Source organism: Drosophila eugracilis, unplaced genomic scaffold (assembly GCF_018153835.1).
Source record: "Drosophila eugracilis isolate 14026-0451.02 unplaced genomic scaffold, ASM1815383v1 contig_90, whole genome shotgun sequence".
Lineage (NCBI taxonomy): Eukaryota > Metazoa > Arthropoda > Insecta > Diptera > Drosophilidae > Drosophila > Drosophila eugracilis.
The window spans coordinates 5,714,088-5,738,352 of NW_024573812.1; the positions used below are offsets into that span (position 1 = coordinate 5,714,088).

The 24,265-nt window shown below is 36.9% G+C and overlaps 5 protein-coding genes across 10 annotated transcripts; 4 read left to right on the top strand and 1 right to left on the bottom strand.

Annotated features, from left to right (window-relative positions):
• Positions 1-358: 358 nt before the first annotated feature.
• On the top strand, positions 359-2,901 carry LOC108112756 (protein lifeguard 1). 2 transcript variants are annotated; one of them, XM_017223009.1, is made up of 5 exons: positions 359-478; positions 1,027-1,087; positions 1,384-1,709; positions 1,770-2,018; positions 2,077-2,901. In XM_017223009.1, the coding sequence occupies exons 2-5, from the start codon at positions 1,048-1,050 to the stop codon at positions 2,434-2,436; spliced, it is 975 nt and encodes a 324-aa protein (XP_017078498.1). In that variant the 5' UTR covers positions 359-478; positions 1,027-1,047; the 3' UTR covers positions 2,437-2,901. The 2 variants fall into 2 exon arrangements, with proteins under 2 accessions (XP_017078498.1, XP_017078499.1); XM_017223010.1 differs by lacking the exon at positions 1,027-1,087 and adding an exon at positions 945-975 and having other exon boundaries at positions 367-478.
• A 100-nt stretch (positions 2,902-3,001) lies between these two features.
• On the top strand, positions 3,002-4,931 carry LOC108112757 (protein lifeguard 1). 3 transcript variants are annotated; one of them, XM_017223012.1, is made up of 4 exons: positions 3,002-3,192; positions 3,746-3,852; positions 4,145-4,246; positions 4,307-4,931. In XM_017223012.1, the coding sequence occupies exons 1-4, from the start codon at positions 3,174-3,176 to the stop codon at positions 4,811-4,813; spliced, it is 735 nt and encodes a 244-aa protein (XP_017078501.1). In that variant the 5' UTR covers positions 3,002-3,173; the 3' UTR covers positions 4,814-4,931. The 3 variants fall into 3 exon arrangements, with proteins under 3 accessions (XP_017078501.1, XP_017078500.1, XP_017078502.1); XM_017223011.2 differs by lacking the exon at positions 3,002-3,192 and adding an exon at positions 3,395-3,690; XM_017223013.2 differs by lacking the exon at positions 3,002-3,192 and adding an exon at positions 3,418-3,690 and having other exon boundaries at positions 3,770-3,852.
• Positions 4,932-5,160: 229 nt separating this feature from the next.
• Positions 5,161-9,177, top strand: LOC108112759 (beta-alanine transporter). The gene is made up of 4 exons (XM_017223016.2): positions 5,161-5,273; positions 5,406-5,721; positions 5,843-6,904; positions 6,960-9,177. The coding sequence occupies exons 1-4, from the start codon at positions 5,161-5,163 to the stop codon at positions 7,338-7,340; spliced, it is 1,872 nt and encodes a 623-aa protein (XP_017078505.1). The 3' UTR covers positions 7,341-9,177.
• On the bottom strand, positions 9,088-10,092 carry LOC108112758 (transcription factor BTF3 homolog 4). The gene is made up of 2 exons (XM_017223014.2): positions 9,987-10,092; positions 9,088-9,914 (listed from the first exon to the last, which is right to left on the bottom strand). Exon 2 carries the CDS (start codon positions 9,912-9,914, stop codon positions 9,405-9,407), a length of 510 nt encoding a protein of 169 aa, XP_017078503.1. The 5' UTR covers positions 9,987-10,092; the 3' UTR covers positions 9,088-9,404.
• A 1,910-nt stretch (positions 10,093-12,002) lies between these two features.
• On the top strand, positions 12,003-24,204 carry LOC108113181. 3 transcript variants are annotated; one of them, XM_017223702.2, is made up of 4 exons: positions 12,003-12,137; positions 23,279-23,408; positions 23,479-23,544; positions 23,605-24,204. In XM_017223702.2, the coding sequence occupies exons 1-4, from the start codon at positions 12,028-12,030 to the stop codon at positions 23,725-23,727; spliced, it is 429 nt and encodes a 142-aa protein (XP_017079191.2). In that variant the 5' UTR covers positions 12,003-12,027; the 3' UTR covers positions 23,728-24,204. The 3 variants fall into 3 exon arrangements, with proteins under 3 accessions (XP_017079191.2, XP_017079189.1, XP_017079194.2); XM_017223700.1 differs by lacking the exon at positions 12,003-12,137 and adding an exon at positions 13,699-13,870; XM_017223705.2 differs by lacking the exon at positions 12,003-12,137 and adding an exon at positions 22,309-22,361.
• The last annotated feature ends 61 nt before the right edge of the window (positions 24,205-24,265 follow it).

A 24,265-nucleotide genomic window follows, 5' to 3' on the forward strand; every position in this document is an offset into this window, starting at 1 on the left:
CCTAGCTTGTTGCGTCACTTACTCCAAACATCCCAAAAATTACTGTACGATTCTGTGAAGTGCTGAAATATAATTTTATTTAGATTGATTATATTCAAAAATAAATTAATTTCCTTTGAAAAAATAATCCTAACTCTTAATGTGTTCAACTGATTTAATAAATAATTTATTTGTGTAGACTCAAAATAATATTTTATATTTAATATTTTTATTTAAGAAATAATATTAAACACTAACAAATATTTTCACATATAAAATATTTTAAAAACTTGTTTAGTTTGATTTTTGTAAACATTTTAATTTTGAGAAAATATTCTCACCTTCCATTTAAAATATGTCCCGATGGTCGATTGTCGCTTCTCTACATCTAAATTTCGATATAAGTCAAGAGTTCCATCTCTGTAATATATAAAAAAAATTTGTTCAGAAAAACAACATTAATTTGTTTGTTTAGATAAAATTTAAACGAGATCTAGAGGTAATAATACATTCACGTAGTGTAATTTCGTTTATAGAAAGGTCATAGGTCTTGGCAATTGTATTTATAATAGTGTAGTTTCCCGTAAATTTCGAGAACATTTAAAATAAGTGAGTCACCAATTTAACTGTGTACATACGTATTTTTTGCAATGGTGGTGATCCAGCTGAACCAATTTAATAGCTGTGACTAGATTAAGGCAGCGCATACACTTGCGGGTCAAAGTAAAGGTACACTTGGGAATAGCCAGCTTGCTTAGGACTACCCACACCCAATAGATGAAGAAGCACACGTCATTTGGCCACAACAAACAAAAATTTCCCAGCCAGTACGCAAGTGCTAAATTGATTGATAATTAAAGTTGCATGCCAGCAAAGAGTGAAATTAGAAACTATGTACATATATTTCTTGGTTACTAATTTAATTAGCTAATTCTTTGTTGACATCTCTATATCTATCTTTACAGGTAAAAAGAAAAACCATCAAAACAATGCAAGGTGAGTGAAAAGAGAACAGGCCGTACTAACAGATCTACATTTACTCCACAGCGGTAACGAAGTCCCTTGAGAATGTCCTGGCAAAGTGTTCCCCAGTACCCCCAATACCAAGGTTCAATCTTTTGACTTCTAAGCGAGTGTTTCTGCTTTCCCGGTTTATGATCGCATGCTTTTGTTCGTCCCTAGGGCCTGTGATTCATTTCCGCAAATTCTCTCTTTACATAAAGTTATTGTCCCTTCTTATCATGGTTGTTTGTAAACGCATATTTGCTCGAGATTGTTGCTTGGTTTTCCCACATATCTTCGTTATACAGAGCGTTTCATTTAGGTTTTACAGTTCTTGGTAGACAAATTGTTCAGACTCACTTGCTTTGATTTTAAACTGAAAAGATATGCCTTTTTCGACAGATCCCAACCAGCAGTACAATTATGGAGGAGGTTACCCGCCTCAGGGAGGATATGGCGGGGGTGGATATCCGCCTCAGGGAGGATACCCACCGCAAGGACCTCCGCAAGGCTATCCGCCTTATGCCCAGGGCGGTGCGCAGCCCTATCCTTATGGACAGGGGCCACCGCCTGGTGGTTATGCGCCTCAACCGGGATTTATTCAACCGCCACCATCAGCGGGTGGCTATGGAGCCTACGATGATCCAGAGAGTCAACCTAAAAACTTTTCTTTCGATGACCAGAGCATCCGGCGTGGATTTATAAGAAAAGTGTACCTGATTTTAATGGTGAGTGTGTGTTGACACGCACTAAATAGTGTGTAAAGTAAATGATTTCCTTTCTTTTAGGGACAACTCATCGTTACATTTGGAGCTGTCGCCCTGTTTGTGTTTCACCAGGGCACAAAGGATTTCGCCCGGCATAACATGTGGCTCTTTTGGGTTGCATTTGCTGTGATGATAGTAACCATGCTGTCCATGGCTTGCTGTGAAAGCGTTCGTCGCCAAACACCAACCAACTTTATTTTCCTTGGATTGTTCACAATAGCTCAATCATTTTTAGTAGGAGTTACGGCTACCAGATATGCTCCTCGGGAGGTGAGTACTTAGCTGTTTGTACCAAATTCCCTTTAAAAAAACTTAATTTAAATTCTAGGTACTCATGGCAGTGGGCATAACTGCTGCGGTTTGTCTGGCTCTAACATTGTTTGCAATGCAAACCAAGTACGATTTCACTATGATGGGAGGGATTCTGATCGCATGCATGGTGGTTTTCCTGATCTTTGGCATAGTGGCCATTTTCATTAAGGGAAAGATTATTACATTGGTGTACGCTTCGATCGGAGCGTTGCTTTTCTCCGTTTACCTTATTTACGATACCCAGCTAATGATGGGCGGCGAGCACAAGTACTCCATCAGTCCGGAAGAATACATCTTCGCCGCACTGAACCTTTACTTGGATATCATCAATATCTTTATGTACATTCTGACTATTATTGGCGCATCGCGCGACTAAGTTCCGTTCTAACTCTTAAAAGTGTTTTCGCTTTAAACGGTGTAGTCATTAACCGAAAGTAACAACATATTTGTGGCGTAATCTCAATACTACCTTTCCAGTGGGGGCAATCTTTAAAGTTATGAATTATTATAATAAGTCATTTAATTATGTTTCGCGTTGTATTCTTGCTTAGTTTACATGTGATTTTGTTACTCTTTCAAAATTTCCAAAAACTCAAAAAATAACTATACCAAACCATTCAGATTCACAAAAAACCAAAATAAATAGTCACGTATGAAAATATTTATGTGAAAATATATAAGAAATATGGATTGCTGTTGTTGTTAAAGCATAACATTTAACCGTGTGTAATAACCAAGGAATCCCGATTTGTGCAACTATGAATCAAGTACCGAACATTGTAACCCGTGCAGCGACACTGAGTTTAAAGTCAACAATAAAGCGCATCTATTTATTAAAGCAGCCACAGACCTCAGCATTGTAGGGCTTCTCCCAATGGTTCATCCAGTTCAACCAACCAGTCAGTTAGCCACAATCAGATGCAACTTCAGTCTGGTTGGATTACTTCTACAGTGTAGACCTTCTTTCGTCTACCTTTTGCTTTATCATTACTTAAGTTTACTTTGTTATCTGCAGACCGGGTGTTTTAATTTTCGGGTTGGTCCCATAGCATGCTTTTGACCCGGCCACCTGTTCAGTAGTTCGTGTGAATTCCAGCAAGGCGTAGCCATAAAATGTATCACTACCAGCAAGGTAAGTACCGCCCGGGTTGGGCTAAACCAGTCGAAATTGAATGCGGAAAAGTGTATTAGATTAGATAATCGACTGCGCTATAGCATATATAGCCAACTGCATTAAGTTCTCTCCGTAAAAGACTAAGAAATATATCACTCGCGGCTAACTTTCATCAGATAAGTCTTCGGGAAATATATTGATTCTATATGTGTCCCAATGCTGTGATTCACAAACCATTTAAAGGGAGAGTGCACAGACGTGTTTGAAAATGGTCTGGTGGCAATATCAGTTACTCACCCATATCAATATAGGAATCTTATCTGAAGTTTGAGTGTATGCCTGTGATAAGAGTCAGGTACCGGCTAATCTGCAGTTGTCGGCCGTATGGAGACACCTAGAAAGGGCCATTCGGTTCCATTAAGCTGACATACACGCACATTGTCAGCCGTCAGAGAGAGTCTATTAACTTTAGTCATAACGATTTAGCCATGAGCAGCGACAACCACTTTCAGTACGGTTAGTCATTGTATTAACTTTCCTATTTCCTTGAATTTGTCTTCTAAATATGCAGGCGATGAAACTGGTGCATATACAGATGCGGAGGCGGACAAGAGTTTCGCCTTCGATGACCAAAGCATCCGGAAGGGCTTCATACGGAAGGTCTACTTAATATTGATGGTAAGTTGCTAAGGGGTTTTAAAACTTAAGTTTCTTTCATTCAATATTTTCTAAACTATATTGTTTACAAAATATCTAAATGAAGGGTTAAGCGTCTTCCTTATAAATTGTACCATTTCCTGGCTAAAAAAATATATATTCATATGGAGAATATACATATAAGAAATAACATATAACATATAAATAAAACATTTTAATCACTTAAAAATTATATACATACATATCCGCCTTATATTTTTCATTTACTAACATTTTTGTTCGTTTTACTAATCTATATTTGTTCTATTTTTAGTGTCAATTACTAATCACTTTCGGTTTTGTTAGTGTTTTCACCTTCTCGAAAGCCTCTCAAGAATGGGTTCAAAAAAATCCGGCTTTGTTTTGGATAGCTTTGGTGAGTTTTAGGAAGTTATATTTAAATTATTTTGTTAAACATTAAATCCATATTTTGTAGGCCGTTCTTATTGTGACCATGATTTCTATGGCCTGCTGTGAAAGTGTACGCCGAAAGACACCTCTGAATTTCATTTTCCTGTTCCTGTTCACCGTGGCCGAATCCTTCCTCCTAGGAATGGTCGCTGGACAGTACGAGGCCAGTGAGGTCCTGATGGCAGTGGGCATCACGGCAGCGGTATCTCTTGCGCTCACCCTGTTTGCCCTGCAGACCAAGTACGACTTTACGATGTGCGGAGGAGTTTTGGTGGCCTGCTTAGTGGTCTTTATCATATTTGGTATCGTTGCTATCTTCGTTCCGGGCAAGGTGATCGGAATGGTTTATGCCTCCCTGGGAGCGTTGCTCTTTTCCGTTTATTTGGTGTACGATACCCAGTTAATGCTGGGCGGTAATCACAAGTACTCCATTAGTCCGGAGGAATACATTTTCGCCGCACTGAACCTTTACTTGGACATCATCAACATCTTCATGTACATACTGGCCCTCATCGGATTGTCTCGCAATTAGACAGATCATGATGATCTATAGTTTCCTTTCCAGTTTTAGAAATATGTAACTTAATTTTATGTGCCCAGTGCTGCTACACCTTAGACATGAAGAAATACAGACCGACTAACTAACCCTACGTAGTCGAGAGCTCGCTTTGATTTGGGATTTTGGTTGGGTTTGGGGCGCTCAACGAGTTCGAACCTTGTCCACGCCGCGGTGTCCAATTAATTAATGCGCACGAGTGGCCGTAATGTAATTATGTCCAATCAGCCCCTGCTGCGCCACCAGTTCCTGGACTGGAATGGATGTGGACAAGGTGATCGGCGCGATCGTCAGTTGTGCGAGCGTCTGGCTAACGGGCGGACATGGATTTCGATGAGGTGCTGCGGGAGGTGGGCTCCTTTGGGCTATACCAGAAAGTCATCATATGTACGGTTCTATTGCCAGCCGCTCTTCCCTGCGCCTTTCACGCCTATAGGTTCGTAATCCGGTTGAGTTCTTAAGAGTTGTAACCCTTCTTAATAAGCAAAAATTGAAATGAAACTTAATTATTATTTCCTTTGGAGATAAAACTTAATAAATACCCAAATAACGTGACATAATATTCCAGCCAGTTGTTTATAGCGGCCACACCACAGCACTTTTGTCGAGTTCCAGAGCTGGAGCCATGGACGCAGGACTACGTGCAGCTGGTGAAGAACTTGAGCATTCCTCGCAATCGTAATGGAGCCTATGCCGAGTGTTCTATGTACGCGAGGAATTACAGCGATATAGTCCGTTATCTGGAGTACCGCCCTCCTCCGAGTTTGATTCGTCAGCAGGCGGATGATTTGCTCAAGTTGCAGCCCGACACGGCGCAAGTGGTGCCATGTCAACATGGTTGGCACTACGATAAATCCATATACTCCAGTACGGTGGTTCAAGAGGTATATATTTCATCCCTATGCAAAAGATAACTATACTTATTTTTACATCGTTAAGATCTTTTCGTACTCACATTTCTAAGCTGTATTATTTACAAATATTATCTCTACATTCCTTTTGCAGTGGAACCTGGTTTGCGACCGTAGCTTCCTGGTTACCCTGGCTTTGGTTGTCTTCGGTATTGGTGGACTTTTGGGTAACTATGTTTTTGGATACCTAGTTGATTTGTGGGGTCGGCGCCCCTCTTTCTACGCCTATCTGCTGCTTGAGATTACCGCCTGTGCTGCAAGTGCCTTCGCCTGGAACTATTATACCTGGTTGGGCATGCGATTTGTGGTGGGCCTGACAGTACCGGCAATCCTTGCAAGTCCTTATGTCCTGGCCATCGAGCTGGTGGGTCCGGATAAGAGAGTGTTCTGCACAATCGTCTCGAATATTGCCTATTCCTTGGGCTTGGTGGTGCTGGCCGGAGTAGTATACGTCGTCCGGGATTGGCGAGAACTCAGTTTGGCTGTGTCCATGCCGCTGCTGATGCTGTTCTCCTGCTTTTTCGTGCTGCCAGAATCGCCGAGATGGTTAATGGCCATGGGAAAAACCAGAAAGGCCACGAAAATACTTAAGGTCATGGCCAGATTGAATGGTGTGCGTGTGAATCGCGATTTTATGGAACGCCTGCAGCGGAAATTGTTTAGCTCAAAAGCTGCAGAAGCTGAATCAACGTCTAATACTCACTATGGCATTCTGGACTTGTTTCGGGGACCCAATATGCGTCGTAAGACCTTAATCATCACCCTAATTTGGTTTGCCAACACAAGTGTCTACGTTGGATTAAGTTACTATGCCCCAGCTCTTGGAGGGGATGAGATCTGGAACTTCTTTTTGGCCGGGGCAGTCGAACTGCCAACATATTTGTTGCTCTGGCCGGGATTGAGTTACTTTGGAAGGCGTTGGATCCTTTTTATTTCGATGCTGGTGGGAGGAGTGGCCTGCGTGGCCACGTTCGTCTATCCGGACATTACGCTGCTGCTCTACTGCGTAGGCAAGATGGGCATTAGTTCGTCCTTTGTGGTCCTGCCGCTCCTGGCATCGGAATTATATCCCACGGTGGTGCGGGGACTGGGCATGAGCTTCAGTTCGGTGGTGGCCATGGTTGGACCTATAGTTATACCGATGATTAATCATATGGTAAGTGGGGAGGGATTTAGGGATTACCTTATATCTCAATCTTTCTCCATTGCAGGGCCAACACGGTTTTTCAATTCATGGTAAAGATGATTTATCGGCTCATGGTAGAGATGATTCGATTCGGGTCGTCCTACCATTAATAGTGATGGGAGGCCTGCTGATCCTGGGAGGTTTCGCTAGTCTTCTGTTGCCGGAGACACGAAATCGTAATCTTCCGCAGACTTTGGAAGAAGGTGAGGCGGTGCCCCTGAGTTTTCTTCTCTGCTGTTGTGTGGAAAGTGAACGAAAGCCCAACAATATACGGATGAATCCACAAAAAAGGACTATTCCGGTGGTCGGAACGCCAGTTTTCCATCGTGTTGACACTCCTGTGTCGGGTAGAGTTGCCTGCAAGGTAGTTTGCAGCATTTGTAAAAAGGAAATGCGTACTCTTTAGTTAGCCAAAATATGTTTAATTTTAAAAATCAATTAAAGATTGAAAATATTTCATTTTCGAGTTTATGGCGGTAGTTTATCATCGACATCTGGCAACGCTGTATATTATGTATGCTTGAATATTGCTACAGTGGTTGTGGGATAACAATAATTCTTGAAATTTACACCAATTTAATAAAACAGAAATTAATTCGATTTTATATGTGTCAAACGAATTTTAACTAATAATAGCATTTAAACATTGTAGATCTTGTTGATATCATTGTCCGTTGATACCATTATTGTCCGTCTGGTAACACCTTTTCTTAGTTATTATTGTAGTGCTGTTATGGTAATTATTTCATACGGTTTTTTTTTTATTTTGGAACGCTAATTAATGAAATTTTATTTCACATTGAAAACAAAGCTTATTTTAAAAAGTTTTTGAAAATGGACATCCATATGTACATATATTTCTTAACTATAAATTGTATAAGTATGTATGAGTGTATTAAAGACGAGTTGGCAGGCCAACCGGCAAATTTAAATGGTCAGAAATCAAAGTAAATAAAAAAACAATAGGTCCCCAATAAACATCAATTAAAGACTTATAATTTCTCAGACCTAATAGAATTAGCTTACTGCAAATGACCTCGCCAACTGATAGAAACCAAAACATTTGCATCAACCTTAATATTATAGGTCGTTTAAAAAGCTGATAAGAAACCGCAATCACTTGTTTATGCGCACATATAGAAACTTCAAGAAACATTCCGGTTGAACTGGCCTAATCGCAATATTAAGCCAATTTAAAGGTGACTCATTGGAAGATTTTCAAACGACTACACACGAATGCTCAGCAAGACACATTTACCGCATGCTTTGGCTTTTTAACTTTGTATTTTGGCCGGATAATTATGATGTTACGAAGGGGTTAAAGTTTCTTTTGAAGAAGGTTTTTTTTTACCATCTGCGTTTTTTAGTTTATTATTCCCAATGTCAACAAGTTTTTACTGCCGCGTGCTTTTATACAGCGCCCCTTCCACCCCCTAAAAACCACACACAAAAGCGTTGCTATGCATACACACACTGGCTTACTCACACACATGTCGATTATGCAAGCAAAAAACTAAAAAAAAGAAAATAAAACCAAAAGCAAAACGAGAAATATGGATAATTCATATGTTTTTTACAGTTCTTTTAATGTAATGTATGTATGATGGTCTAAAACAATAGTTTACAAATTATAAAAACGTTTTCAACAATTTTGGTACATAATTTTCGAATCGAAATCAAATAATAATTATGGTCTCAGCCTGTTTACGTTTTGAATTGAGGATTGTTTTGAGGGCGGGGTTTACATCGAAAAGTCGGAAGTTCGGGAAAATAGGTAAAGAGCTAGTGCTAAAAATATATATTCCTCTCTGTCGCGACTTGGCAATGACTTATTCTGGAGTGTCTGCGTTATTCCCCTAATCACCTCGATTCAATTCTTCCGAAAACCGTATTTATATATAGTATGTAGTGTGTATTACGAGGGCATATATATATCTATATAGATACATCTGTGTATTTCCTTGGGAGGGCGGCAAAAACTAGAATGTGTGTGTTTGTGTGTATTGTTTGGACTGTAGTTTTTCATTTTGTTGGTTAAGGAAACGTGCTTTAATCGCTTTGGAAAAATACATTTGACGGTTCCAAACTATTACTATTAGATTAAGATTGAAGGGTTCCCTTAGTATGTTAAGTATAGTTATTATGCTTATGTGTTCTGTTCAGCGCTCACTCGGATGCCTTTATTTTTGTTGTATTTTTAGTATAGTGTGTTTAGCATGACCCCCAGAAAAGTGGCTAGAGGGAAGCACGAAGGTGGCCCATCCAGGTCAGAACAGCCGCAGTAGTCCGGAGTGGTTCCGCTTTCGTTTTGGATACGGAATAGGGGAGTGGTGTGTGATTCCGTCTTCTGGGTTGTGGGTGTGTGTCCTGTATGCCTGCCCCTTCGAATTGCTCCCTGGCCCCGTATGTTTTGTATGTGGTTTTTGTGTTGTGTGTGATTTGATGTCCAAATGGATGGGGTTGGACCTTCCTAAGCGGAGGCCGCCACCTCACCGGACTTCTCCTCCTTTGTGCCGGCAATGGCTACTTCTTCGAAGTTCTCAACCAGATCGGGCACATCATCATCACCGGCATCGGCGGCCGAAGAACCGGCTGCGCCGCCGGCGCCGCTCTTATTGGCAATCTCCGTGGCCAGCTTCTTCAGCTGGTTGATGTCCTGGGGACCCAGTTGCGTCAGGATACCGGGAACCATCTCGGTGATCGTCTTGTTCTCCCCATGGCCAGTGATGGCGAACGTGTTCGTCGGCAGAGAGGCCTGAGCCTTGGGATTGTTGAAGTGAATGACGGTGCCATCATTCTTGATGATGTTCACCTCCTCGATGCCGGGAATGGTGTTCACCGACAGCTTCTTGAGGGACGACTGCAGCTTCTTGTCGTCAGTGGCGGGCGTGGAGTGGACAATCTTCTTCTTGCGGCGGGGGGTGCCCTTGCCGCCAATGCGCACCTGCGCCTGCAACTTCTTCAGCTTCTCCGGATTCATCTGTTTAACGGAATACGCACAATATTCGGATTAGTAACAACGCAATTAAATGCCGCACAATTCAATATTTACTTTGATTTTACTATAATTTAGCACAGAGCCTTGCCCGAAAACACGTGCGCCCAGTTGTAGTCAAATGTCAAAAAGAAATCGCCATGATAAAAATGGCAAAAGTAGTATGTATATGTGAGTAGTACTGCTAGGAAGTACTAAACGCGTTTTCTTACTATCGATAGTTCACGAAGTGTGAAACGATAGTCCGCCAAAGGGTTTTAAATTTGTTTTTTAAGCATTTATTACTCTATTAATGGTAAAGCTTGTGGTTGATATGAGTTCAATTTAACTTAACTTATTAAGTAATATCCTAAATTCTGCAAGGTTCTAATACATCACAGAATGTGATTATTTTAAGTGTATATTTTTAAAAATATATTTTTAAAACTTTAAATAGAAATGATAAGTGTTAAGTACTTGCTAAAATTTAAGAAATCGATTAGTGACTAAGTGTAATTTTTGAACTATCGTATATATATATTATCGTTAATTAATATTAAATATTAATAAATATTAATAATAACATAATATGAAATTTAAAATTGCTTTGGTATGATTGGTATTAGAAAATGACTGCTCGTTCATTTATCTTTATATGTTAGGGCATATAATTTCTTTTCTTCGTTACAATAAATTTTTATGCTTAACAAATTATTATTTTGTTTCTAAAACTAATACGCAAAAGATAAACTTTAGTTTTAACTAATTTTTTTAATTTTCAATTAATTCCAATCGATAGTAAAATGAAGCTGTGTTTAGTGAGCTTTGTATCGATTTCTACCTATCGATTGCTCGTCAAACGCTGTGTTGTTAAACGTAGAACGTAGACTATTATTATCGTGATATATTTTATTGTTTGCAGATTAACTGTAGATAAGATATTGCTAATTCCAATCAGGCTTCAATAAACCCCTTTCGACTGAGAAGTTAAGTGATATTTTACCGGATGACACACGTGTGCTTTGAACAAAAATTCGAAATTCTGGTTAATTAGCAGTGCTGTTGTTGTGAAATAACTGCAACAAGTGGAACTTCTTTGTTTATATATTCCAAAGCGGGGATAACAACAAATTTATTTGCCAAACGTAAGCATTTAAATAACAGATAGTTTACTCTTACAATGAGTTGTGTAATTTTATCATTTGAACTTTCTTCTCAGTGGACGATTTTGAATACGAGGACTTAGACGACTTCTTCATGGATTTCTGGGGCATTTTCATGTTTTTCTTGCTCACTTTCCTCATAATGAGCTGCTGTGGATATTGCTGTACCAGCAGACGCCAGGGTGCGGTTTTGTCCAGTAAGTAGATATAACTATATCATCAATACTGTATAAGTATATAACTATAGCTATTGATAAAACAAAACCCCCCGATGAGTCATTCCTAGAATAACAACAAGCGGGTGGAGTTTGCTTCCTAGAAAATATATATCTGTATATGCGTGTATCATAATTGTATGCGTGCTAATATACAAAATATACAGAAATCCTATAACTTGTATTGTTTCGTGCCAAGTCTTAATAATAAAATATAGCTAACATTCGAGTGATCTCAATGTTAAAGAGAGAGCTTTTGCCGCTCTTGAAGTTTTGTTTTTGCTTCTTCAAAGATTCGTAAATAAAAACAAATAAAGTTCAAGATAAAAGTTTAATTAAGTTTATCAAATAATTATCTTATTAGGATTATTTATATGCCTGTCGTATCTTATCTTATACAACCATATGGTTTGTCATTTTCCAAACAGGATTTTCCCATTGATTTCCCTTAATTTTCTCACCATTTTTTTGTTTTGTTTCATCTTCTCTACAGATAGTTACAAACTATATTTATGTATCATTTAAATTTTAATACAATTTAAATGTATTTTAAATGACTCATCTCCAGTGGCACTTGTTCGATAACGGAATGATTTATTTTCCCAGATAAGGCAAACTGACAATTTGTATCCACGGCATAGCAAAATTTACCTTCTTTAGTATTCGTTCGACTTTTAACCCGTACGCCTCGTTGAAAAAGAAAAACACATTATATAAAATGGTTTACATATACTTCGATGTATGGTTTCCCATTCTAATGGTGATCTTTATTGTGGTCATAATACTGATTCTGTTGCGGGCACGTCGAGCCCGTCAACTTCGAATGGGCACCGCAACTGTGACCAACGCCGGTGAGGACTAGTCATTAAATAATCATCGTGGGATCATCGGTGGTCTTATCTTCGATTCTGGGAATCGCTTGAAACAGCTGGACTGTAGAAATCTAATCATAAGTGCCTCAAGTCAAAGACGCCATTTGCATCGATCACCTCTGATTATCACCTTAATTTACAAATCATTAGTGTTTTCCATCAAATCGAATCAGCGCCCTCGTTAACATTTTCGATAATCTTTAATTTGCAAACGTTTGACGTCAAGTCTCGTTTAGTTCTCCTACCATTTAGTGGTATAATATTAAATTATATTTAGTGTTGTTCTAATTAGGTGATACGGTGTTGATTAGATGACCACAAATAGTTGGCACAAGGTTCTTGGGAAAACCATAAAAAAAAAAACGTTTTTCATAACACGTGAAGAAATGTTCTTTTCATTTGAGTTTATATTAAAGAAGTCTGTTCAAATTTGTAGTATAGTTTAAAAAACGTTGAAAAAAATGGTATTACTTTAAATTAGTTTGCTTTTAAAATTATTTAAAAACATGAAAATATGTTTTTTCAGTTTTAAAGCGAAAATGACTCTCCCGGCTTGCGGGCTTTTTTATTAGCCTGCCCAACTTTTGAATAAACTTGGAGTACCCAGGCATCCTTAGAATTTGAGGGCTTCATCCCAACATTCTAGCTTTTTTTAGTTCTCTAGGTATCTATGTTCATATGGACAGACAAACATGGTTTGATTAACTAAGTCTGAAACATTTCCATCCACTTTACGTTTTAATTAGAGCTGCTGTTTTCCTGAGTTCAAGCAACCCCAGGATGTCTGTACTTATGATAGACCTCACCTTAATGCGTTGTAAAATAATAAGATACTTGGTGGATTATCAACAATGAGATTGTTGCCTCTGTACTTGAGACAGACTTTCCTTTTCTGCTGAAATCGGTAGACTCGGTTTATTGACATGTACTTTTCCTACACGGTTTTATTGTTTACCCTGCAGCCACGCTTGATCCGATAAGCGTAATTAAATTATCTGATTACTGCTGACGTAAGTGGCGATCGGAGATTTGTGGGAATCGTTAGTGGGTAATCGCATCGGTTTGAGGATCCACCAAAGAGTAATAAATTTCGAAATCGAAACCTAATTTTTTCTCTTTGATTGATGCGGACTATTGACGCAGGTTTCAAGCTGTAAAAAACAAGCTGCTTGTCCACTTGAGAATTTTTATGGCTTCCCCCCGAATCTATGCTAACATTTGGCACCGGTGCCACCGGTATCAGGACTATATTGGTGTATTAATACCGATTAAACTCGCTGAGCGTCACTACCGATACAGTGTATGGGTGTTGCTAATCTTATCGGACCTTTCAATTCACCGTCCATAGACATCCCAAGACCGTCCGGGACTCTTACAAAAGACGTCGAGGAAGCTCATCCAGTTCGCAATAATCGTTGGATGTCTGCGCAATGAGCACTGGAAACGCTTCGCAAATTCTCCTTAACGTGGCGTAGTTTCAATACCCATCGGACAAACTTCAAGACTGTCAGCCAATCGAATCTTTTAGTTAGTAAATCGTTCTTAAATTAACAACATGCCGCATGTTCCGGGCGAGAAGGATCTGGAGACCTCGACGATCATCCTGTGCTCCATATTCGCTGTGGTCGTCTGCTTAGTTCTTGTGGTGTTAATAAGATGGGTAATCCGTAAAAGGAACCAAAAGTTGGCAGACAAGGCCGTGATCGAAGCAAGTTAGTATTCAGTGTACTCGAGAAGTCCTTCAAGTTCTCTAAATTGTCGCTGTCTTGTGGATTTTCTAATTGGTTTACGTCTAAGCTGTGTGTTATAAGTTCCTATGTGTTTTTTTGTCCAGAAAATGTTGGAGAACAATTCAGTTTATTGTTAAATGTTTTTTAAGTTTTCTCTTTTTTGTGTTAAATATTTATAGTTTTAGAATATTAAATCAAATGATAAATCAATAAAGAATGTAACCAAACTTAAATGTTATTCCATTTAGTTTTCTGAGTAAAGTCTTAAGAAACCAATGGATTTAAAAATACTTATTTATCATCTATTAAAATCTAGAGTGCTCTCTTTAAGGTTCCAATATGTTAATATTTCAGAACTTAAGAGTTTTTCATAGTTTGGTTCTTGTTCAACTTTTTAATGTGACTCATAAAAATATTCAACCGATAAGTAGAATCCTATGAGTTCTTATTTCATAAAAGAACTTAAAATCTGAGGTATTTCCGTTGTTCATTTCCTAACGAGTAGAAGTAAAAAGAAAAGGTATGGGTTACTTAATATTTAAAGGTGTTTGCTGTGCATGTGATTGCTTATTCCATTGCTTATTGATAATGCAGGATAGAACATTCTGTGAGTTACGGCTTTCGTATTGGACTACCTTTTATTCTAAGCTCTATCTTAGTGTTAGTTTTAAGCTGTAAACTTAACTAAGTAAATAATGAAGTGCTAGAGAGTTTTTCAGTTTCCTAATGTGACACATACTTAAAAATATTCAAGCGATATTTCTAGGAATAATCTTATGAGTCTTTATTTAAAAAAAATATTTGTTCTTACACAACAAAATTTTAGTTCCATTGTTAATTTCCTGGCGAGTAGTAGTCTTACTTTGAGATTGGCATAATGCTAACCATAACTGAAATTTATTCTTTCATTCGAGTGGGTTTTTTTAATTTTATGTGTGCTTTCGTTTTTTTTCTGTTTGTGGAAGGGCAAAAAGATAGGTATGGGTTACTTAAGAGTTAAAAGTGTTTGCTAAGCAAGTAAAACGAGATACACTTTTCGGCACGCGGTTTTTGATAATGCAGGATAGAATGTAACCATATGTTTAAATGTCAAATTTAATCCGGTTTCTAAACACCTTAGGTAAGCACTTAAGGAATGAAACGGATTGTCAAAAAACTCATTTATCATCTATTGAAATCTACTTATGCTGCAGTGCTAACTCTTACGTTCCGATATGAAAATACTTTAGAGCTAAAGAGTTTGGTTCTTGTTCAACTTTCTTATGTGACTCATATATAAAAATATTCAAGCGGTATGCTTAAGCAGAATCTTATGAGTTTTCCTTTCATAAAAGAACTATTTAGATTCCACAAAAAAATGTTAGTTTCTTTTTTAATTTCCTGGCGAGTAGTAGTGTTTCTTTGAGATCGGCATTATGCTTGCTAATACTGATATTTATTTAATTATGACTTTGTGCAATATAATTTTATTTTTGCTTCTGTTTTTTACGTGTTTATGGAAGTGCAAAAAGAAAGGTATGGATTACTTAAAGTTGATAGTGAAGTTATATAATATTTGGCATTTGGTTATCTTAGGAAAATCTTAAAATATTCTGTGGGTTCAATGTACTATAGTTACTTCTACTGGCTTAAGGCTTTAGGACTGTTTATCAGGAAGTACACTATAAACTGTTATAGTTTTAAAATTTGTAAATCAAATGTTGAATCAATTAAACATTTAACACAATTCGGTTTCTTAACACTTAAGAGACGGATTATATCAAAATCTACTCATGCTAGGGAAATCGCATTTAACTTCCAACAAGTAAATAAGTAGAAACTAGAGTTTTACATTTTACCAAAGTGATTCACGTGTTAAAATATTTGAGTGATATGCTTAGGAATAACTTATGGGTTTTTATGTGATTGTGTGTGTTACGATAGAAAGTTTACATTTATCAAGAAATTTTGAAAATTTTTTAGTTCAGTTTTGTAGTTCTTTGCAAGTGGACGTGTTTCTTTTAAATCGGCCTAATGATTTTCTTTTTATTTTCCATATTTTTAATTATAATTCTTTTCATAATGGGTGTGGGCATTTTATTTTTATGTTGTACTTTGTGCTGTACGTGTTTGTGGAAATGCAAAAAGAAAGGTATGGATTAACTAAGTGTTATTTATTGATTACCTTATGGTATAACATTCTGTTAATTACGACATTAGTATTGAACCACCGATTGTTAATCTCAGTACTGGTTTTAAGTAGTAAGTAGTCCTACAGAAATCTCTTTTAACTCCCAACAAGCAAATAAGTAGGAACTAGAGTTTTACATTTTACCAAAGTGATTCACATGTTAGGTACGATAGTCATTTCCTTTTAACAAGAAATTTTAAAAATTTTGAGTTCAGTTTTGTAGTTCTTTGCAAATGATGATTTTCATAATGTTCATATTTTTTTTAATTTTTTTTTTTAATAACGGGTGTGGTTTGCTTTTCACAAGAAATTAAAAAAATATGTAGTTCAGTTTTGTAGTTCTTTGCAAGTGGAAGTGTTTTTTAAAGCGGCCTAATGATGATAAATTTTTTAATATTTATCTTAATAATTTGTTTAGTAACGGGTTTTGACATTATATGGTGTAGTTCGTGCTGTACGAGTGTGTGGAAATGTAAAGAGAAAGGTATGGATTAACTAAGTGTTATTTATGCCGTGTTTTAATTTGTCATTTGATTACCTTGTGGTATAACATTCTGTTAATTGCGCCTTTTGTATTGAATCACCGATTGTTAATCTAAGGAACTGGTTTTAAGTGGTAAATCAAAATTCGACTTACTTAAATTTTATGGTCTCTTTGTTAAAGGCTGATAAGGCTGATATCAGGAAGGGATTATTACAGAAGACCAGAAAGATTTTTATTTGTTTTAATTATTTTTAAATTTATTTTCAAATATTTTGACTTACATTTGATTAACATTTTAAACATATTAAAAGCAAACTTCTATGACAAAATCAAAATGTTAATTAAATTTCTTGGCCGAAAAGCAGACTACAAGACAACACAAGGCACAATCGTAATCTTAACGGAACATTTAAGCCGAAAAGCAGACTATACACAAATATATATGTTGTCTCCGAAATACTTTTATTATTTGTCATGTTTTTTTTTTTTTTTTTATATATACATGTTTTGACTCAGGCAGTTGACTCAACATTTTATTTGTTCCAGTTTCTTAAATCCTTAAGTAATAAGTTATTATTTAAAATCTACATAAACAATTATACTAAGTTAGCTGTCTTTAAACTGTAGCAATATGATTTAAATATAATAATATTTAAGATCCCTATATGCTATAGAAACAAATGCTGAGTTCTTATGTGATAAAAAAACAGTATAAATTTAAAGCAAAGCCCAAAGTATTTTTAGTGCCGTTGTTAATTTCTTTGCGAGTATAAGTGTTTCTTTGAGATCTGCATAATGAACATATTCGAAATCATTATTTTAATTCCTGTGGTCATTATAGTTCTAACTATGCTTGTGTGCTTTATGTGTGTCTGGAACTGCAGGAAAACTGGTATGGATTAGATTAGATTTAAAAGTGTTTGCTATGCAGCTGAAAAGACACATTAACATACCTAAAAGACACATTAGACATACATTAATATATTTAAAATTTTTGTCTTTTAGATAATTGAGATAATTTTTCAATATTCTGTTATTTTAGTTGATACAAACTGTCGATTTACGATGTTACTAATAAATTTCAATCCTAATGTATTTAAGCCGAAAAGCAGGCTATACAGATATCGCAATTTAAAATAGAATAAATAGTAAGAGGTTTAACCCACATTATTAGCCGCAAAGAAAAAATTGTTAGCTACTGGTTGGTTTACTGTGAAAATTGTGAAATGCTTTTTGATATTTGTTTACTTTTAAGATTAATTTTTGCAGATGCGCAGACAAATCTGTTGGGTTTGAAGACACTATCAAAAAGCTGAAATCTAATCGAACTTTATTATTAATGATTGTTTTACATGCTGCTTATATCGATTCTTTATAAAAGTAATGTGTCCTAATCATTAAATTTAAGCCATAGGTAGTTGCTTTTAACCTGCTTTAATCAACTGATCGCTTGACGAAACATCATGTCTGATAAAAAGAGAAGTGAAACCTCAAAGGTCAACTAGTTACGGTTTGAAACTTTAACCTTAGCTTCAGAACTCTTTCCAATATCAATATAAATATTTAAAGCTCACATTTATCGAACATATAAACAATGAATTTTCATTCAGTACATTCATAACTGGGGAATAAATTCAGTTTCCCCTTTTCATTTACAACCAAAAGCTTGGGGTTTTCCTCAAAGAACGTGTCAAAGCGAGCTTTAGCAGAAGTTATAACATTGATCAGTTCGGTTGTTCGATTCGTTGAAGACAAACGTGTTCCCCATATCTAAAGAATGACATATCCGCATGATCATTATAATAATGAATTTGGAAAAGAAGGATCTTATAAAATCTACAGACTTATAATTATTGTGGTCGCTCTACTTTGGATTCTGGGCTCATGCTGCTGGAAGTTTTGTTGCAAACGTAAAGAGAACGGTATGATTATTAATATGTTATTTATCTCTGAGATAAGCTAAAGTCTCAATGTTGTGCATCGGGAGAAACAAAAGTGACGCAGGTTTAGGTTGTTCTCTTAGTTTGTTGGCAACGCTGGCAGTGCCACTTTCGTTATTTAATTGCGATAAAGCCAAGTTGCAACGAGTTTAATATTGTTCTAATCAGCAGTGTTTCCTGTTTTCGTTGTTTCCTTTCGTGTGTGCACGCTTAAGATTAAAAAATAAAACCAAAAAGATCTTTAAATGGTTTGTAGTTAAGTTTTTTTTGCAACTTATTTGAGGTATGAGTAACCACAGAAGTCTTCTGGGCTTTAGTTATTAATTGTAATGAGTCATTTCTAAATGTAATCTAATCTATGTGTTTTCCAGCAGCCGGGTTATACTTTTTGTACCTTATAGTTGTCAGATTTATTATTGGTTAGTCACTCTGTGCATTTACCATCCTACGAAATCTTGCTTACATAGACTTTTAATTTATGATATAACCTAAAACCGCAACAATCTGAAAGCCAAACTAACTTATTCCATAACCATTAGACCAGAATTTGTCGTATAATATCAATGAATCAGCATCTCCATTCATGGGATTTTACTTAATGTAAATAAAAGCAAACCCAGTCACTTATTTTAAACCGATAACTGCATTTTATGCATTTGAAAACTTGTTTTTGTCTTTTCATTTAATCAAGCTTTCAGTTTTCCCATTTCTCTTACAACGAAAAGCTTAGATTTTTTCTTAAAGGACGCGTCAAAGCGAGCTGATTAGTTCGGTTGTTTGATTCGTTGAAGACAGACGTGTTTCCTAGATCTACAGAATGACATATCCGAATGATCCTCATAATGATTATATTGCAAAAGAAGGGCCAATGATCGCTGCTAAGGTAGTATACCTTACCCCTATTCTATTTGCCATCCTGCTAAGGATTTGCTGCGGGATATTTCGCTGCAGAAGCAAAAAGAATGGTATGATAATAAACAGGTTTTTCTTTATTTATCTCTGAGATAAGCCGAAGTCTCAGAGTTTTGCATCGTGAGAAACAAAAGCGACGCAGTTTTAGATAGATCTCTTAGTTTGTTGGCAACGCTGGCAGTGCAATCATGAACTTTCTTTACGTGAATCCGATAAAGTCAAGTTGCAGTGAATTTAACATTGGCCTAATCATAGTGTTTGCTCTTTTCGTGTTCTTCGTTTTCATTGGTGCTGTTTGTGTGTGCTTAAGATTTAGGAAAAGAAAACCAAAAAGATCTAAAAATGGTTAGTAGTTGTGTCTTTTTTTGAATGGATTATGGGTATGACTTCTCACAGAAATTTTCAGAATAAAGACTAGCTCTTCTCATTGCAATGAGTCATTTTTAAATACACTCTAATCTTTATACAGTTCATACTTACAGATTTATTATTAGTTAGTCACTCTGCGTCTACTATCCAAAATAATCTTGCTTACATTGACTTTCCAATTCGAAAAAAGTCTCTATATAATACCTTTATACAATCACTTGATATCTCTTTGAATTTTCCATAAGCTTTCAAATATCTATTAAGATTGCAAAAATTGAGGATCAAATTTAACTTATTCCATATCCATTAGAATTTGTCATTTTATATCCATGAATCAACTTACCCATTCATGGGATTTTACTTTATGTAAATAAAAACAAGCCCAGTCACTAATTTTAAACCCATTTCCAACGAAAAGGTTGAATTTTTTCTCAAAGGATACGTCTAAGCGAGCTTTAACAGAAATAAAAATAATCAGTTCGGTTTTTTGATTCGTTGACGACAGACGTATTTCCTAGATCTACAAAATGGCATATTGGCTGGGGGGCCTTATTAATACTGATAAACTGTTGGGAAAATTAATCGCCGAGCTAATAATACTTGCCTTTCTTCTATTTTGGATTCTGCTAAAGAAGATTTGCTGCAGATGCAAAAAGAATGGTGTGATAATAAACCGATTTTTCTTTATTTATGTTTGAGATAAGCTGAAGTCTCAAAGTTTTGCACCGGGAGATAGATCTCTTAGTTTGTTGGCTACGCTGGGAGTGCAAGCATGAACTTTTTTTACGTGAATCGGATAATCCGAGTTTTATATTGGCCAAATCATAGTGTTTTCTGTTTTCGTGCTTAAGATTTAGGAAAAGAAAACCAAAGAGGTCTAAAAATGGTAATTAGTAGTTCGAATTCGAATTTTCAATAAGCTGTCTGATATCTCTTAAGATGGCAGAAATCGAGGATAAAATCTAACTCATTTCATAACCATTAACCCATGAATAACCTTCTCTCTGGGAAAGGAGCTTCTGCAGTCGTTTCCCTAACCTGATCTTGTAAAATGATAATTCTACGATTATGGGTATTACCCAGTATATTAATACCTGTGGGCTGCCCTATCTGCACTGTCAATTTTATTTATGGATGAAAAGTTCAAGTCATTGTCTACAAGAAGTCTGAGATTATATGGCGACGTGATCAACTGTATGAGAAGTGTTTGCGGGTCTTTGAGTGGTTTCAATCTTAAAAGCTGTAAAAGTGATACCGAAACCAAAGTTACTAAGCAAATTTGAAAACATGATACGAAACCAACATAAAAACTTAACTTATTTCTTATCCAATAACAGATATCTTAAGTTGTAAAGCTTCTAGTACTTATACGAACGAACCCCAATGGTGAAATAGTCGGGCTATCTTGTTATTATTAGATTTAAGACCTTTTATGAAGTGGGCAATGACTGTTGGCTTTTTATTATGTTTGTGCAATATTTACTGATAAAATCGACTGTGATTCCCTACAATTTTGGATTCCATTTGATAACAGATGACAAAATGTATTACGCTTACCCTTAAATGCAAGCCAATAATTGGATATTATTGGCTAATAGGGGTATTAAGGGTGACGTAAATTGCTGGGTCATTGGGTAAATGATAATCGAATCGATTTAGTTAGCTTGCAGGCTTTCAGCATGAACGCCACCATTTGGGATGTGTTAGAGGATATTGCCCAGAGACTTCATTTAAACTGGACTTTTCTGGCATTCGAAACGTGTATCCTGGCAGTATTGGTTGCTTTGATAGTGATCTATGCACTAACACTAGCCAGAGACTTGGAGAGCTTTAATTTTCTAAACTAATTATGATTAACAAAACGGAGATTAGTTACCTTCGGGAATCGGAGAAAAGTTATATAGTCTATATAGCTGCTTTTCGTGTAATGTGCAAAATACTCACCTTGACACTGATAGTTATGGTTGCACTATATTGGAGACGTCGTCGTCGTCAGGCTCTCGTTTTAAGTAAGTTATGATAATGGTGGCTCTGAAAGTGCTCTGTTATCAGTGATAAGTGCTATCTTTATGAGTGCGATTGCCCTTTTCTTTGGGCATTACGGGCACATTTTACGATTGCCGATCCGGCGGCTTTAGTTCTTCGCTTTTGTTTAGTCTTTGTCCGCCGCTTATACAGTTCAGTATTAAAAACATCAACATGGATGATTCGGGCATCTATTGGATACTATTCTTTACCTTCTCCGTATTCTTCATGACATCCGCCGCAGTATTTTTGACCCGCGGACGGACCCAAAGAGCAGCCCTAACAAAGGGTGCAGGTGTGTGTGTTTGGCTTTTTACCAATCAATCCAGGGGAACACCCTTTTGACCAAGATAACAGAACCATGCCATTAGGTTACCAGTATCAGAATCAGTTGAAATCGTGAACTCACTGGTGTAGCACCTGCTAAAATTCGAATAAAACAATAATAATAATAATATATAGTTAAGATGGAACCTTATGTTATTCCCATCATAGCTTTCTCGGTCTTCCTAGTGATAGCCTGCTCGATGTGCCTATGTTTCTTCTGCATAGTCAAGAAGTTCCGATCCATGGGTAAAAACCGAAAGAAAAGTGTTCTAGATTTATGTAACTTTAAAGCTGTTGTGTTTATGCCAATATTAGTTAGTGATAAAAACAAACCAGAATGAGAGAATGTGTGTTATTTGGCTATGTCACCCAATGGCTGCTTATCGTGTATTGGCCATATAACCGACCATTGATTAGACATGGCCAGAATGAGTGGTTCCGTCAGATGAGAGCTTTGCAGTCTGTATTGTGTTCGTCTGGAAGGCGTTTGTGTTTTTCCAACTTAAAACTTAAACCGTCTACTCATTGAAAATGTGGGCATTCTGGATCGGATTATCTATAGCTTTCACTATATTTTTCATTACCTCCATTGTGGTGTGCATAAGGCGCAAGCAGAAGGCTTTACGAAATGTTGGCTACACAATCAATGAAAGCGGCGGTAATTACATTGACTGAAGGGGAAATTTATTGGCAAAATGATTACACTTAGAAAAATGGGAATGCTTAGTGTGAAAAATCAAGTGCGAGTTGAAAATAGAATTTTTATTAACAAAATATCATAAATAACTATTGCTATAAATATAGTTTTCGATCAGGCTGATAAGATTAAAGTTCATTAAAAGGGAATGTTTGATAAATGTGATTTAAAGTTATAAATTAGGAAAGGTTAGGTTAACCTTCATTATTGTGATACAAATTTAAATATTTTAAGATTATAAAAACAGAATTTATTATATTTCTTAAAAAAATAGTTAAATTTTTTGTTTTGAGTGTTAGCGAGGGGGAATTTTTCGTTTCATATTGATGAGTTTAATCAAAATTGCGAGCTTATCGGATCTGCGATTCGAGTGGTCGGAGTGATGACTCAGAATTATCAGCCAGCTGCCCAGTTCTTCCGTTTCTAATATTCCATGTTTTCTCTTTTTTTTTTGCTCTTTTTGCAGCACCCGTGGTGGTGACCTCCGCCACGCACACGGCTCCCGGAGGATATCCGGTCACACAGCTGCCTCCGCCGGGCTATCCGGCGGGCAATGCCTACGCATCTCCCGCACCGTATCCCGCTCAAACTACCAGGTAAGTACGCAGGATTGCCAAATGCCCCCAGAAGAAAACTAACTCTCGCTTTGTCTTTTTTGCCCTGCAGCAATGTGACCATGCAGATGCCCATGCCAATGCCCCAGCAGAACCAACAGCAAATGCCGATGCCCGGGTAAGTGGAATATGAAGCTTCTGGAAAATGCATTTATTAATTGATACATCCCTTACACAGCATGCAGACACATGGCGTGGTCTATCCTACGTATCCCGGAGCCGGAGCTGCCAGCATGAATCCTCCATCGTACGACCAGGCCATAACCCATCCAGGACCAAGCGTTATGCCCGCCGGCTATGAAAAGCAAGCACCCTACAATCCCAACTTTAATCAGTGATTTCCAAAGCCGTACTCATAGTGGAACTTATGCTGGAAAAGCGACCTATTTACGCCTCGTTATAGCTTTTTTATACTCGCCTTAAACACATTAGTTTCCATTTCCATTTCCTCCCCCCCTTACATTATTGTATTCTCCAAAATGAACTCTAAATTAGTCGACGATACATTTTCAAAACGGCCGGTGGTAGAAGAAAAACCAAAGGAAAAGCGATCGAGCACAACGAGCCATTTTTGTATTCCTTGTGATGTATGTAAAGTGTACATATAACTTAAGTCCAAACTTTACTTTAATTTATATACTTACATTAAGAAATTCGAAAGAGAAAACAAAACATGAAGTGTTAATTGTAATAAACCAGAGAAGTGCACATCAAACATCTCCTGAAGCGTTTTGGTTTCGATGTGCACTTCCGCACAAAAAGCACAAAAACCGGAAAATGCAAACATGTTTTCAATTATTCCATCCAATCGAATTTTGTTGCTGGGTCAAAGTGCAGTG

Excerpts from the sequence above, each read along its gene's own strand:
- LOC108112756 (XM_017223009.1), top strand. The coding sequence starts at position 1,048 with ATGTCCTGGCAAAGTGTTCCCCAGTACCCCCAATACCAAG. Across the intron at positions 1,710-1,769 it reads AAGTGTACCTGATTTTAATG|GGACAACTCATCGTTACATT; the intron begins GTGAGTGTGTGT and ends CCTTTCTTTTAG. Across the intron at positions 2,019-2,076 it reads CCAGATATGCTCCTCGGGAG|GTACTCATGGCAGTGGGCAT; the intron begins GTGAGTACTTAG and ends TTTAAATTCTAG.
- LOC108112757 (XM_017223011.2), top strand. The coding sequence starts at position 3,663 with ATGAGCAGCGACAACCACTTTCAGTACG. Across the intron at positions 3,691-3,745 it reads CGACAACCACTTTCAGTACG|GCGATGAAACTGGTGCATAT; the intron begins GTTAGTCATTGT and ends CTAAATATGCAG. Across the intron at positions 3,853-4,144 it reads AGGTCTACTTAATATTGATG|TGTCAATTACTAATCACTTT; the intron begins GTAAGTTGCTAA and ends TTCTATTTTTAG.
- LOC108112759 (XM_017223016.2), top strand. The coding sequence starts at position 5,161 with ATGGATTTCGATGAGGTGCTGCGGGAGGTGGGCTCCTTTGGGCTATAC. Across the intron at positions 5,274-5,405 it reads TGCGCCTTTCACGCCTATAG|CCAGTTGTTTATAGCGGCCA; the intron begins GTTCGTAATCCG and ends ATAATATTCCAG. Across the intron at positions 6,905-6,959 it reads TACCGATGATTAATCATATG|GGCCAACACGGTTTTTCAAT; the intron begins GTAAGTGGGGAG and ends TCTCCATTGCAG.
- LOC108112758 (XM_017223014.2), bottom strand. The coding sequence starts at position 9,914 with ATGAATCCGGAGAAGCTGAAGAAGTTGCAGGCGCAGGTGCGCATTGGC.
- LOC108113181 (XM_017223700.1), top strand. The coding sequence starts at position 13,714 with ATGCCGCATGTTCCGGGCGAGAAGGATCTGGAGACCTCGACGATCATC. Across the intron at positions 13,871-23,278 it reads CAAGGCCGTGATCGAAGCAA|CACCCGTGGTGGTGACCTCC; the intron begins GTTAGTATTCAG and ends CTCTTTTTGCAG. Across the intron at positions 23,409-23,478 it reads TATCCCGCTCAAACTACCAG|CAATGTGACCATGCAGATGC; the intron begins GTAAGTACGCAG and ends TTTGCCCTGCAG.